The 14,974-nt window shown below is 42.5% G+C and overlaps 1 protein-coding gene across 1 annotated transcript in view; it reads left to right on the forward strand.

Moving 5' to 3' along the window:
- The window catches only part of LOC121293673 (dynein heavy chain 17, axonemal-like), a 729,083-nt gene that overhangs the window by 181,121 nt on the left and 532,988 nt on the right, over nt 1-14,974 (forward strand). The window contains exon 18 of the mRNA XM_041216840.1: nt 914-1,096. Within this exon, the coding sequence (XP_041072774.1) occupies nt 914-1,096 (183 nt within the window). The remainder of the gene's footprint in view (nt 1-913; nt 1,097-14,974) is intronic.

Below are 14,974 nucleotides of genomic sequence, written 5' to 3' on the forward strand. Positions count from 1 at the left end.
CAAAATGTAATACCTCACACTGTTGAAATACATTAGCCAATTATATAAGCATTCCCTCAAGTTTATTAATGTCTTCCTGCAGGTTGTTGCAATCCTCCTCAACTTTGACTGTCTCTCCTTGACCTCACTGGTAGTGAGTACATCATTGGATGGACTAATATTTGTGCAACTTCATTCTCAACCTCACCTAAGACCCTTCTACCCAGCTACCTAATAGTCACACCCTTTTTGAACCTCTGCTTTACTGTGTTGGAATCAATTATGAAAGGTTTGGATAGAGTAGACACAGAGCATTTCCATTTGTTTGAAAGAACAATACTGGAGGCCATCAATATAAGATAGTTACTAAAAAATTCAAGTAGGGAATTCAGAAGAAACATCTTTATCCAGAAAGTAGGGACAATGTGGAATTCACTTCCACAGAGGATAGTATAGATGCATTTAAGGGGAAGCTAGGTGAGCACATAAATGAAAAGGAAATAGAAGGTGCTGCTGATAGAATCAACTGAGGAAAGATCGGAGGAGTCTTAAATGGATTGGTTAGTCCAACTGGCTTTTGAACAGGAGTTCGTTAAATAATTGAGGGAATTTTTTTTAGGCCTATAGAAAAGAGTAGGGTAATTAGTTGTCTCTTTCAAAAAGCTAGCAAAGGGGTGGTAGTGCAAGTGGCTTCTTTTCTGCTATCATTCTATAATGCTAAACACAAATTGTTAAAAGTAGAAATTCAGTTTGATGTGTAAAGATGTTCACTGATTGTTTTTGTAGCAAAATTATAATAAAGCATTTTAAGAGCAATTTTACAATTTTCACCATTGTGAGCAACAATGGAAATTTTACTCCCAAAATATTTAACAACCGAAGATGTTTAATTGCTGGAACTAATTTATTTTCTTCTAATGTTTGTGATCCCTAGGTTCACACTTCACCACTGTTTGAAGTACGCCTTGAGCTCACTGAGTCTGATACTGAATTTCGTCCAACTATAGGGATAGGCAGTGAATTCTATAACCTCATAGAAACTTTGATGAATGATATATATAAGCTAGTTGGTCTTGTCCCACGTTTAGCAAAACATGTTTCTCGAAAGAAATATCAGGTGAGAGAAAAAAAATGGAGCAATCACATAATTTGTCATATAATTTATCGTAGATTATTGAAAGCTTATGGGAGACAAATTCATTTCCACAGCCCACTTCTAGGTACGCAGATTTCACCGAAACCCTGGGGCATACAGTGTCGCTCGAAACCTGTGTGGCCTGCATATGGTGTTCTTCACTGATATCAGTGATCCCAATACTATAGTAGCCCACAGCACTGACTGCATCCAGAGAATCGAGATAAGTCGGAAGCAGAGCTACGCAATCAATTTTCTTCGACATCATATCATACTTATTGCAGCTACTGGGTGGAATTTTATGGCCATTTCATTTTCCAATCCTGCTGAAGTCAATGGACTTTTGAATGGCTTGCAACATTTTCCAGCCCCGCCCCTGCTGTGATGGGGCCATTAAATTCCAGCCATTGTGATGTTAAGAATATTGCATTTCTGAAAATAATTTTCAAGCTACGTAATTACTTTCTAAAATTTTTTTTTACAGAGATGGACGGTGCATAAAGATTGGCTTTTTAGTTTTATAAGCCTCAATAAGCAAACTGTTTAAAACAGTGAAAATACAGGAATCTTCTGCACTCTAGTGAATACTTCTATTTTTGTTTGTGCTCAGATTAATTTTAAAAAACTATTTGATGAAAGCTGCAAGTTAGTTCATTGCTGTTCTTCTTGAACCCTCATGGCAAATGTAACCTGCTACAATTCCTTATTCTATTGTACTTTATTGAGGCCCTTCCTGATGTGAAATTGTTCTATATAAAGTGAAGCAGATTATTGTTGCCTGTTTACTTGAATGTATATCCAATATTGCAATGATCAGTATTATAACTATACATTACGGTCTGAATTTTGAATTCCTTATTTTTGAATTACCATTGTGACAACAATATGGGAATAATAACAAGTTAATGTATCTGTGAACAATAATCTAACTGTGTGATTCCTTTATTACGGAGGCAACACCGAAACGCTTAACAGCAATGAAGTAATAGAGGTCTGAATTTTCCTGGCCCTTTGGCAGCTTGCTTGATAGCAGGGTGAGGTTTCAGGAGTATAGCCTGAAGTCGTCTTGTTGCCATGCCATATTGCCAGTAGTGGAAAGGTTTATGGCTTAGCTGTCCACTGGGCCACTTACGTGACCAATTAAGGAACCACTTCCCACCGCCATCAGCATATCACCTGTTTTGGGAGGGCCTGCTGCCGTGTGGGGAGACCACTAGGGTGTCTTCCAGTGGGTTTCTGTGTTGGGCAGCCTCTTAATGGGCACTCCCAGGGCCATGGAGGGGGCCGCTGGTAGCAATGACCGCTCTCATGGCTTCACATTCCACCACCCACAATTGCCAGAGCCTGCCTGGCTGACTCCACTTGCCCCAGCCACACTTAGCTCTCTTCAAAGGCACCCCTCCATTGAAGTGCCTTCTCCCTGGCTATGTAACCTCAGCAATGACTACTGCTAGGCTGAATACTCTTGTGGACAGCCATTATCCTTAATTGGATTTATGCTGCCCCAGGTTCTGCTGCCAACCATAGCTCCCACTTTAGATCCCATTGGCAGAACATCATCATCACCCACAAACCTCAGCCCAGTAATGTTCTCTTACCCTAATGTTTATTATGATGGAATGATTATGATGCCAAATGATGTATCTCTATGAGAGTGCTTTGGTCAATGACTTAACATTTGCTAAATAGAACTCTAACACACTGCAGACAGAAATTGTAACTTTAATACCTCTGCTGTAGTCATCTTGAATAGCAGTTAGAGCAAGGATCTTAGCAGTCTGCCTCTGCTGAAGCCAAAAGATTGTACCTGTAAGAGTACTAGTAAAAGCTTTGCAGTTATGCAAATGTTCACACTGATGTATGAGAAAATGTTATGTTCAGTTTCTGTTCTTCGGTAAAGTTATATAACATGTATTTCTTTGCACCACTTTCCCCTAATTCCCCTCCCTGGTTTCTGGGTGGCACCTTGCCTTTTCAGTTGCTTGTTGATGAATGGCAAGGCATGAATTGACAGAGACCAAAGTTGGCTCTGCAGTGGATGGTTGGTTCGTTGGTTGGTTTCAGCAATGCTTTGTGTCAGCTTGAGGATTGTGGGGGATGGGAGGGGTGAAGCACCCCTTAATTCTACTTGCATGTCTAAAGAGGTAAAGGAACATTTACTGCCGCAGGATAGGAGCATCACAGCAGTTTCACTAGAACCTGATGCACACCTGTAGAAACCTTTTCGTATGATTGCACGCAAGTTGTATATTGATGGAATGGAATTCTTTGCAGTTTGCAAATATTAATGGTTAATCTGGGGTGTGCAGATTGCCATGTGTGTAATTGATGGTGACTTGGACCTGTTTGATGTAACCTGAGTGCTCTCAGGCAAAACTGACATAACTGTCAGCTCAGCAAACTGCCCGGGGCCTGCCTTTTGCATCTGTGTGCATCCAATTGGAAGATCATTGGTCACTTCCGTAACTACTGGTGATGTGGTTTCACCAGGTCCAGCAGTGATCAGGTTCTCCAGGAAGCTGCAGATAGCTGCCGTCATCTGACTCCACAACCGCAGCCTCCATAGACACTACTTTTTCAAATGGCCAAGGAAAGGAGCCTCTGCCTGTACACTCTGTAATGTGGTTACAGTGTCTCCTGCAAACTCAGCCTTTCTGCTGCTGCACTCTCTGTTCAGTACCTGCAGGTGTGTTTCACAACAAGCAGTTGTTGCAACTCATAGTTATATTGTTCCTTATCTGAGGTCCAATCTAAAGCTGCCATAGCATCACTGATCTGAGCTTCAATGCCTCCAAAGTCTGAAATTAGACTTTCATCACAAGTACTCTCAACAAATCCTTTCCCAGTGATAGGTAAGAAAGTAGCTGTGCACAGATTGCTGTTTTTGCTTGACTTTTAGTGAGTACATGAATTGCTGTTCTGTTTTTGCCTTGGTTTCAATGGTGCATTTCAGAAAACCAGTTAAATTTTAATGTATGTTAAAATAGCGCTGGAATTGATAGATTCTCATATCTAAATTGTTGATTCACCTTTCTGGAGGAGGGTAAGAGTGGTGGGGGGTGGGGGGGGGGGGGGGTGGGGTGGGAGGGGGGTGCGGTGTGGTTGTTATCCACAACTAGTTGAACATACCTGAGTTAAATCCGGAAGTCAGTGCATTGGAGCCAGTTTCTGCATGCAAAGGCATTTTGAGTCACTTTAACCTACAAGTTGCACTTGAAACCATGCATTGCTCTGGGGAGAAATAGAGGGCAGAATTTTTCATATGGCGGGCGGGCTCGGCCGGAGCGAGCAGGTGTGGCCCAATTAAGGCCCGCCGAGCGTAAGTTGCAACTGGTAGCGGTCAGCGCTACCTGTGCGGCAGGGGGAGTTGGGGCCAGCACTCTTTCAAGAAGCTGCTTCAGGGAGATTGAATCGATATTAAAATAATTAAATAAAGGATTTAAAAAGTTATTTAAACATGTCCCCACATGTGACTGTGTCACATGAGATGGGACATGTTTTTATGTTTCGGGAAAATATTTTATTTATTTAGTAAAAGCTTTAGGAAACCTCATGTCGCTTGGCCTTTTCGCCTGGCTGCCAACCTTAAGGTTGGATGGGCAGCGTTACTAATTATGTGAATGACTTTCTTAATGGCCTTAATAGGCCGTTTACATATTGGTGGGTGTGCAGCTGACTACGGTGTGTGCCCGCCGAATGAAATATCGTGGGACTGCATGATAATGTCGGGATGCACGCCCGACGTCATCACGCGTCATTTTACGCGTCGGCATGTGGGCCCGCCCCCACACGCTGACTGAAAAATTCTGCCCATAAGATAATGATGAATGTAATAACCACCCACTGTCTGGAGTCATCAGGATTTTCTGGTACCTCCTTGCCAAGTCCTTTAAGCATTTTTCCCCATGGTTTCACAAGAGGCATTAGCTTGAAATTTCCCCATTTGCCACTGCTACCTTACTGGAAATTAACAGAGCTTCTGCTGTCCTTTAACAGGAGTTATGCCAGCAGGGTGGGAGTTTTTTTATTCTTTCATGGGATATAGACATCGCTGGCTAGGCCAACATTTGTTGCCTAACCCTCATTTCCCTTGAGAAGGTGGTGGTGAGCTGTCTTCTTGAACCGCTGAAGGACATGTAGTGCGGGTACACCCAAAGCACCGTTGGAGAGGGAGTTCGAGGATTTTGACCCAGTGACAGTGAAGGAACGATGATATATTTCTAGGTCAGGAGCGTGTATGGCTTGGAGGGGAACTTCCAGGTGATGGTGTTCCTGTGCACCTGCTGCCCTTGGCTTTCTAGATGGTAGCGGTGAGGGATTTGGAAGGAGCTGTCTAAAAAGCTTTGGTGAGTTCCTGCAGTGCGTCTTGTAGATAGTGAACCCTGCTGCCACTGTGCATTGGTGGTGGAGGGGGTGAATGTTTGTGGATGGGGTGTCAATCAAGCGGATTGCTTTGTCCTGGATGGTGTTGAGCTTCTTAAGTGTTGTTGGAGCTACACTCAACAACTCTACTCAAGTGCCGCGTACTCCTGACTTGTGTCTTGTAGATGGTAGATAGGCTTTGGGGTGTCAGGAAGTAAGTTACTTGCCACAGGGATTCCTAGTGTCTGACTTGCTCTTGTAGCCACGGTCTTTATATAGCTAGTCTAGCTTCTGGTCAATGGTAATGCCCCAGGATGTTGATAGCGGGGAATTCAGCGATGGTAATGCCACTGAATGTCAAGGGGCGATGGTTAGATTCTCTCTTGTTGGAGACGGTCATTGCCTGGCACTTGCGTGGCATGAATGTTAGTGCTACTTATCAGCCCAAGCCTGGATATTGTCCAGTTCTTGCTGCATTTGGACACAGACTGCTTTAGTACCTGAGGATTAGTGAATTATGCTGAGTTGCTCAGAAGAAATTCCTTCTTGTGAACCTAGAATCCTATAATGCAATTTTAATATGAAATGCATCCAGCATTGACCTGGCTTGGCTGAGGTACCTCGCACTGATATAGACTTAAAATGGATCCTCACTTTCATCAAGTTGCCATTTCGAAGCAACTTGTGATCTTTGGTCATGGTGATTCTTTTAAGTAGTCTGTGTCATAAACAAGGGTCCTTTTACCAGTAATATATGTTCCAGTAACATCTTAAGGAGCTAAAAGGATGTTATCCTATAGTACAGCCCTGAGAGAGCTTCCACATTTAGGATTGTATGCTGCATACTCCATAACTTTGATTTGAAAAACGAATGGGGGTAACTCTTACAGCCACCCTGGGAGGAAGAAGTGTAGGTTCAGAAGCAGGAAGGTTAGCAGAAAGCCATAAGTGAAGAGTAGGAACAAGGGCTACAATCCTGTCAGATGCCAAAGCTCTGTGACAATGAATCATTGACAGATTCTTTAGCTAAATCATCTCTCCATCACGCACCAACACACCCAGTAATAGCATCTTCCAGACGAATATCCTCAAATTTTAAACCTGCATAGTTATTGAAATGTCAGAACTCGGTATTGTTAAACATCAATGTAAACAAATTGTCCTTAACAAACTTCTTCAGAATGGTTCATTTGAGAACTGTGACAAACAGGCTTCAGATTCACCCCAATAGGAAATCCTGAGCACTGATTTTATGCGGTCTGATGCTCTTAAGAGTTCTACCCCAGTGATTACTACATGGAAAATGGTAGGCTGCTGATTGTTAATTAAGATGGTCATGGCAGGTGATCCCTTGGAGCTCTAGCTTTAGAAGGCCTGACTGCACGCTGTTGCATCCTTATGGTGGTTGGGGAAGTCTGGCTGGCTCTTTTATTGTTTGAGGAACTGGTTGTTTAGCCAACATGCAGTTTTCCAGAGAGAAGACAGTACGTGCTTCTCCCAAGACACCACTACTGCTCTAATGGAACTGCACCTCTGCAACCCGCTGCTCTATGTGAGGACAGAGTGCAAGAGTGATGTGACTCTCTGGAAGCCCCTGTCCACTCTCTCCATCAGGCTTTGAAGGTTGGAGGTGTTGGAACATCGAAGCTGTCATAAAAGGTTCTATAACTAAGGACCCATAGTGTGTTCATAAATGCTTTATAATTGATTGTATTATTTCCATACTCCACATAACTGAGAGCTGGACTACTCCATACTCTCCCATGTTCTATCCCAGAAAGCCAGCAGGTGAAGGATATAACTGGAACCAGTGTTTGTACACTTCTATATTTATTTAATGCATTACAAATTACAAGCATAAACCTCCTAACACAACCATGGTTTCTAGTCACAGAGTGAGCCTGAGAAGAAAATGTCAGAGACCTTCAGTTAAAAGCAGTGACAGGGAATCAGTGAGCAAGTTTGAAAAAGTGAGAAAAAGTCAATATGTGAGATTAGAGGAAAGCAACTAAGTGAATGGTTAGTAAGTATTTCTTTTTTACTCTCTCTAAAGTAGGGCACTACATTAAACTAGGAGCTCTGAAATTAGGGATTTTTATTAGAGTTTTAAAATGAATGGGAACTAAGATCAAGAATGGAAATTTAAGAAAAGCGAGAACTGAGAGCTCGAAATGTTAGGGTTGGGGCTGTCCCAAGAGTGAAGTGACATCACAGGACAAGGGTGAGTTTTCTGGTAAGTTTTTAATTTAATCAAAAATAAAGTAAGGCTAAATTAATTGATTGATTGATTTAATTGCATGTACAAAAAAAAAGTTAATTTTACATTTTTATCATATAATTATAAGCAGGGCTCAATAATTTCATCAGACCTAATGGCTGAAGTTATAAATAAATAACAAGGAAACAACACCAGTAGTGGTTGATTTTGGTACTAATGATGTAGGTAGAAAGAGAGATGTGGTCCGAGTTTAGAGAGCTTGGAAGGAAACTAGCAAGCTTATTTGGTGCCAATTTTTGGACCAGTTTGAATGTCTCCTCCAATGACTTGTCTTAAGATATATTATTTGCAGGCATCGTCCATCTTGGGAGATGGTGGACTGCACTCAGGGTGTTTGTCACTTTTGGATTGAATATTGTCTGTTATGCCTGTAGAGGTCTGTGCTGGGGCCTCAACTTCTTACAATTTAAATCAATGACTTAGTTGAGGGGAGTGAAGTCATCATAGCTAAATTTGCAAATGACACAAAGATAGATGGAAAAGTATGTTGTGAAGAGGAAATAAGGAGGTTGCAAACAGAAATAGGTTGAGTTAGTGGGCAAAAATCTGGCAGGTGGAGTATAATGTGGGAAAATGTAAAGTTGTTTACTTTGGCAGGAAGAATAAAAAAGCAGAGTATTATTCAAGGAGAATGGCTGCAGAATTCCGAAGTGCAGAGGGATCTAGGTGTTCTAGTGTATGAGTCTCAAAGTTATTATGCAGGTGCAGCAATTAATTAAGAAAGCTAATGGAATGCTATCCTGTATACGAGAGGAATTGAACATAAAAGTGAGGATGCTATGCTTCAGTTAAACAGGGCATTGGTGACATCACATCTTGAATACTGTGTGCAGTTTTGGTCTCCTTATTTCAGGAAGGATGTAAATGCATTGGAGGCTGTTAAGCGGAGTTTTACTAGATTGACACCTGGAGTGAGTGGGTTGCCTTATGAGGAATGGTTGGATAGACTGGGCTTGTTTCCACTGGAGTTTAGAATCATGAGGGGTGACTTGATTGAAGTATATAAGCTTCTGAATGGTATTAACAGGGTGGATGTGGAAAGGATGTTTCCTGTTGTCATGAAGTTATTAATGTATATAATGTTATTGGAAATTATTATTTTTTAAATAGAGGTTTAGCCTGTGGGTGGGTCTGTGTGTGTCTTAATTTGATTAAAGCCTGCTAGTCTGGGTGCTTTGATGTATAGTAGTTTTGAGATGTAAACAGAAGTAGAGGTACAATTGTATTTTGTTGAAAAGAGCATTCAAGAGTGGGAGTGAAATCTTGCACCTAGCTAGGAGACACCAAGCAATGTTTATATTACTAATAAAATTGGTACTATGAAAGAAGTTCAAAGGGCCTGGTGATACAGTGAGAATTTACATTCAAAGGGGAGTGCTGGGTATAACAGGAGGGAGTTTCTGTGTGCAGAGCAGAGGCATGTAAGATCAAAACCTGTAAGCCTACAACTGTCTGCAAAGGAACCAAATTGAAATGAACCTCATTTTGAATTTGTAAGGTGAAAATGCTTTGCCTGGTGTTTGGTTAAGTCTATTGGTTATTGTTGCCTTCGTGGAGATTAATTTGGGAATTTGTTAAAAAGTTATGATAGTAGTAATTTGTAGCCATGTGTATGTGTTTAACTTGTGTAAATTAATAAATGTTTCATTTAGTTTGATATAAAAATCTTTTGAGAACTGGTGGTCTTATTCTTGAATATAGAGCTGCAACACAAAACACACCAATTGAAAATATAGGTTATGACAATTGTTTAAAGTTCCCCTCTGGGATTTTAAATAACTCAGCCTTTACAAACTGCTGTGTCATAAACTCAGCAGGTCTGGCAGCATCGGCGGAGAAGAAAAGCTTGACGTTTCGAGTCCTCGTGAGCAGTTCTGTTGAAGGGTCATGAGGACTCGAAACGTCAACTCTTTTCTTCTCTGCCGATGCTGCCAGACCTGCTGAGTTTTTCCAGGTAATTCTGTTTTTGTTTTGGATTTCCAGCATCCGCAGTTTTTTGTTTTTATCTGCTGTGTCATAACACCTGTCGTGGGTGAGTCCAGAACTAGGGGGGGCACTGTTTCAAAATTAGGGGTTACACTTATAGGACAGAGATGAGGAGAAATGTTTTCTCTCAGAGGATTGTGTGACTTTGGAACTCAGCCTCTGGAGATGGTGGAGACGGGGGTCATTAAATATTTTTAAGGCAGAGGTAGATAGCTTCTTGTTAGGCAAGGGAATCAGTGGTTATTGGAGGTAGAAGGGAATAAGACCATAAGACATAGGAGCAGAAATTAGGCCATTCGGCCCATCGAATCTGCTCCACCATTCAATCATTGCTGATAAGTATCTCAACCCCATTATCCCGCCTTCTCCCCATAACCTTTGATCCCCTTACCAGTTGGTCTTAAATACACTCAATGATCTGGCCTCCACAGCCTTCTGTGGCAATGAATACCATAGATTCACCACTCTCTGGCTAAAGAAGTTTCTCCTCTTCTCTGTTCTAAAAGGTCTTCCCTTTACTCTGAGGCTGTGCCCTCGGGTCCTAGTCTCTCCTACTAATGGAAACATCTTCCCCACGTCCACTCTATCCAGCCTTCCAGTATTTTGTAAGTTTCAATCAAATCCCCCCTCATCCTTCTAAACTCCATTGAATATAGACCCAGAGTCTTTAAACGTTCTTCATATGTTAAGCCTTTCATTCCTGGGATCATTCTCGTGAACCTCCTCTGGACCCTCTCCAGGGCCAGCACATCCTTCCTGAGATACGGGGCCCAAAATTGCTCACAATATTCTAAATGTGGTCTGACCAGAGCCTTATAAAACCTCGGCAGCACATCCCTGCTTTTATATTCTAGTCCTCTCGAAATAAATGCCAACATTGCATTTGCCTTCCTAACTACCGACTCAACCTGCAAGTTAACCTTAAGAGAATCCTGAACTAGGACTCCCAAGTCCCTTTGCACTCCAGATTTCTGAATTCTCTCCCCATTTAGAAAATAGTCTATGGTCCCAGATGTATTGCCCTCTGGTGGAGAATAAGGAATAAAGGAACTTCTGTCTTTCAAACAGGAATGTGGAATTTGAAACACGAAAAGATCAGTCATGATCGTATTGAATAGCGGAAGGGCTGAATGGCTTACTTCTGCCCCTATTTTGTATGGCACAGGCAACTAAGTCGCCACTGATTCAAGAGGGCAAACATGCTGGTGCACTTTCGTTTTCGTCATTGTCTCCTGCCAAGAGATCTCCAATACTCCTCTCAGGCAGCAGGGTTGAAAGCTGTTCAGCTGCTTTTCTTGGCTAATATAAGTTTATGCTTCGTTACTGTAAAGGAGTGTGCTGAGAACACAAAGACAAAAAGCAAAATATTGCAGATGCTGGAAATCTGAAATAAAAACAGAAAATGCTGGAAAAACTCAGCAGGTCTGACAGCGTCTGTGGAGAAAGCAACAGAGTTAATGTTTTGAGTCTGTATGACCCTTCTCCATTTTGCACTCCACATTCAGTAACAGGCATATTTCCTGCTGAGCTGATGTTTGGAAGGTGACTGCATACCAGAATGGATTTGCTGTGTCCGGATTTGAAAGGAAAGATTTGTTCAAGGCAACTTGATCAGAAAAGGTCACATGACAGAAGTAAATCAGCTCATGAGTTTAATCTGGATCAGTCTGTTTGGGTCCGAAATTACTTTGGGACACCAAAGTGGCTCCTGGGAAGAATCACCAAGCATCAAGGACCACTGACCTATGATGTTGAATCTTCCTGTGGAATCTGGAAGAGACACACTGACCAGATTAGAAAAGTCAAATCTAAGGAACCAAATTTCCAGGGATCTCCAGTCACAGTGGAAGATTTCTGGAAAACATCTACTCCAGTTGGTGAAACCCAACTTGATTCAACTGACAAACCTGTAGCTGCAACTGCAACTGAACAGAAACAAGTGGAACAGCAGAACCTTCCATTTCTACACAAAGAAACAGATACCTAAGCCAACAATCCTCTAGACCAAAGCGAATCTGCAAACCACATGACCGATTTTTCCTTGGCTAAAGGGAGAGGAGATGCGATGTTTGTGTTCAATGTTTATGCTTTTTTGTAAAAGGACATTTTAGTTAGAAAGAGTTGTTATATAAAACCTGCCAGGAGGGTGTGCTAAGTACCCGATGTATTGCGCTCTGGTGGCGAATAAGGAATAAAGGAACTTCTGTCTTTCAAACAGGAAGTTGGAGTTCAGAAGCAGATAGCTGTGTGTGTATTCTTAATTGTTAAGAAGTGACAAAACACTTCACAGACGATGTGGTATAGGTGCACTCACAGTGCTGTTAGGAAGGGAGTTCCAGGTTTTTGACCCAGCAACAGTGAAGGAATGGCAATAGAGTTCCAGTTTGGATTTTGTGTGGCTTGGAGAGGGAAATTTCTGAGAGGAAAGATTTCCAGAATTGCAACTTTTGGATCATGGAATTCTGTCCATTTAATTTTTTGTCTGACCTCCCCTGGCCTGGAGGAGACATCACTCATTCGCTCTCTGTTAAATCCACTGCCAATTCTGACCTTACTTTGACCTGCTTTCTGTGATGTGGAGATGCAGAGGCCGTGCCGCCAGTAGCTGCTGCTCTCATGTGCAGCCTGCAGAATTCCTGCCTCTGATGCAGGAGTCACTACTGCTGGTGCAGGACGGTTCAATCTTCTCGCCAATCTGAATCTTGGTCACCAATGCAGTGACTCAGCACTGCTCAAACACAGCCTACTTCTGGGTTTCAGGCTCTGGTCCTAAGAGGGTGGGAGATTCCAGCCGGCCGTGGCCTCAGCCACCTCCTGCCCTCAGCAGCAGTAGCTACTTTGTGCTGCTGGTGGATTGGCCTACTCAGGGCCCAGTGATGGAAGAGGCCGAGGACCCAGATCTGACAGTGTCAGAGTCCCCAGGGCCCAAGCTCCTATCCCCGGGGTAGGCAGCTTGCCATTCCTCAGTAGTGTGATCCAAGTGGCACCGGCCAAAGAGGAGATACAACTGCCCACTGACAGTGGCAGCAGCAGCAATGGGGAGCTGAGTCTGGGAAAGGTGGAGAAGACATAGGGAATAAGTAAGTGTCTCTAAAACTAGGAGCAGGAGTAGGCCATTCAGCCCTTCGAGCTTGCTTTGTCACATGAGGGGACATGGCAAGGAAATTTTTTAATCATCTTTATTTAAAGATTTCAATCGGAGCCGATCTCCCTGAGGCAAAGTGTGCGCTCTTTTGCGTGCATGTGCGGAAGAGCGCACTGCTGGCTGAGGGAATCCACACAGGGAGCGCACAGCGCTTCCTGGCAGACCTCACACTGGACGGGCCTTAATTGGCCCGCCCATGTAAAATGGCGGCGTCCTGCCCCCCAATTGGAAGGCCGCCTGCCTTTGCCCGCTCCTGCACTCCCCCCGCCCCCCAATGGTGGGAAAATGCTGCCCCAAAGCCCGGACTCCAGCTCGTCAACCCCTAACCTAAGTTACTCAGGTTGCAGACACTTACTGCAGATGTGATTTCTGCGGATCACAGAGATGTCCACCAGCACCCACATGTTACAGCTGAAACACATCACCTACTCTTTATTTTACAAACTAAGTTTCAAGTTTAGAAATATTACTCAATGTTTATCCATACTTGTTATGAAGTTTAACTAGTTATGCTATAAATTTAAGACAGTACTTATATGTGCACAATACCAGTTTAAACTACTGCCCCAGTTTAGAGAGAGAAAGAAATAACTTAAATCTCACCAATCAGCTACCTGCTCAGCGAATTAATGCCTCTGGGCTTCAACTCTCTGATCTTGCTGTCACCAGCTCCCTCTCTGGGCTGTAAGTAAGCCTGGAACTTACTTCTGGACAGAATCTTCCATCACTTTGATGATCAAGAATAGACAAATAGGGGATGTAATTTGCCGGATTTGATTTGATATGCTTTTTGAGTACAGGACGTATGTGGGCAATGTTCTATATTGGGTAAATTATAATTTCAGAAATCTGAAACGTATCATTGGTTTTAATGGAAGCAGGTTAGGAGGCAGTCGAGGAACCTCTAGAGAGGCAAATCGGTTATGTAAATATGCTAATGAGTCTACATGCCTCAAATTTTAATAAACTTACATTTTACATGTCGAGGTTCGTTTGAGTGTTGCAGTAAAATCACAGCTATGCTGACATCCCGAGGGAAGCCAAAACATATTACTCTTGTGGTGCCACTGTTACTTAAATGAGGCTGAGACTCATTACTTCCAGTGATCTGTGGGAAGGCAGACTGCAGATGATGAATGATTCCTTGATAGCTTTTATCTATTTGATCTAGAAATTTGAATATCATTGAACTTTCTGTGATGGCCATTTTGAAATGTTTTGTAATGTTCTTTTAGATATTTTATGAATAAAGCATATTTTTGTGAAAAAAAATTGGCCCACCAATCTTTCCAGGGTGGAGACAAAGCTCTGATAGCCATATGAGCTTCCATTGAAGATGCAAAGGCTGGTAACATTGACTTCTTTGCGAGACCCCAGCTGCAGCATTTCTGGAGGTAGCCCACTCTCCAAGATAGATTGCAACATGCTGATAGCATGCATTCTGACACCACAACAGGCTAGAAGCAGACTGCTTCCTACTTTCAGTCATGGTGCTGAAACTCCCTGGCAGACTTTCCAATATCTGTGAGAGACAATTAGCTTTCTTTTTATAGCTGAATCCTTTTCTTTGTCCTGCTCAACAGAGTTGAGAGAGTTTCTTGCCCTCTGATTTATTGAGGTGAATGCAGAGTTTTAGTATTACACAGACCACTAATCTCAAGGGCTTTCGGTTTGTTTTGGTGAGGGCAGTAATGATGGTTCTTCATTGGTCTGGCTCCTCTCACTGACATTATGTGCTACTTTGCCCTTCAGAAAGAGAAAGCAAAAGCTAGTTAATGACTCTTGAAAAGGAAAGTGGAGATATGGTGCTGATTTATGTTGTGCATATAGTGAACAAGGAAAATGAAGCCGAGTGGGAAGGTGATAGGTGAAAAGTCAGGTGCATGGAATCTAAAGTGAGGAATAAGACCTAGAAGGAATCATTAGTTTTGCAAGTGTTAGGATATGAGAAGTAAATGCTGCTAGTGACTGATGTGAGAACTGCAAACAATGGCCATCTATTTTGAATGCAAGGTGGTGTTTTGTGCCCATGTGATCATATGTTGAAGGGTATGATGGAGGAGAATTGTTGAGAGAGGTGGGAGCTAAG

The sequence above is a fragment of the Carcharodon carcharias genome, chromosome 22 (genome assembly GCF_017639515.1).
Source record: "Carcharodon carcharias isolate sCarCar2 chromosome 22, sCarCar2.pri, whole genome shotgun sequence".
NCBI classification, from domain to species: domain Eukaryota; kingdom Metazoa; phylum Chordata; class Chondrichthyes; order Lamniformes; family Lamnidae; genus Carcharodon; species Carcharodon carcharias.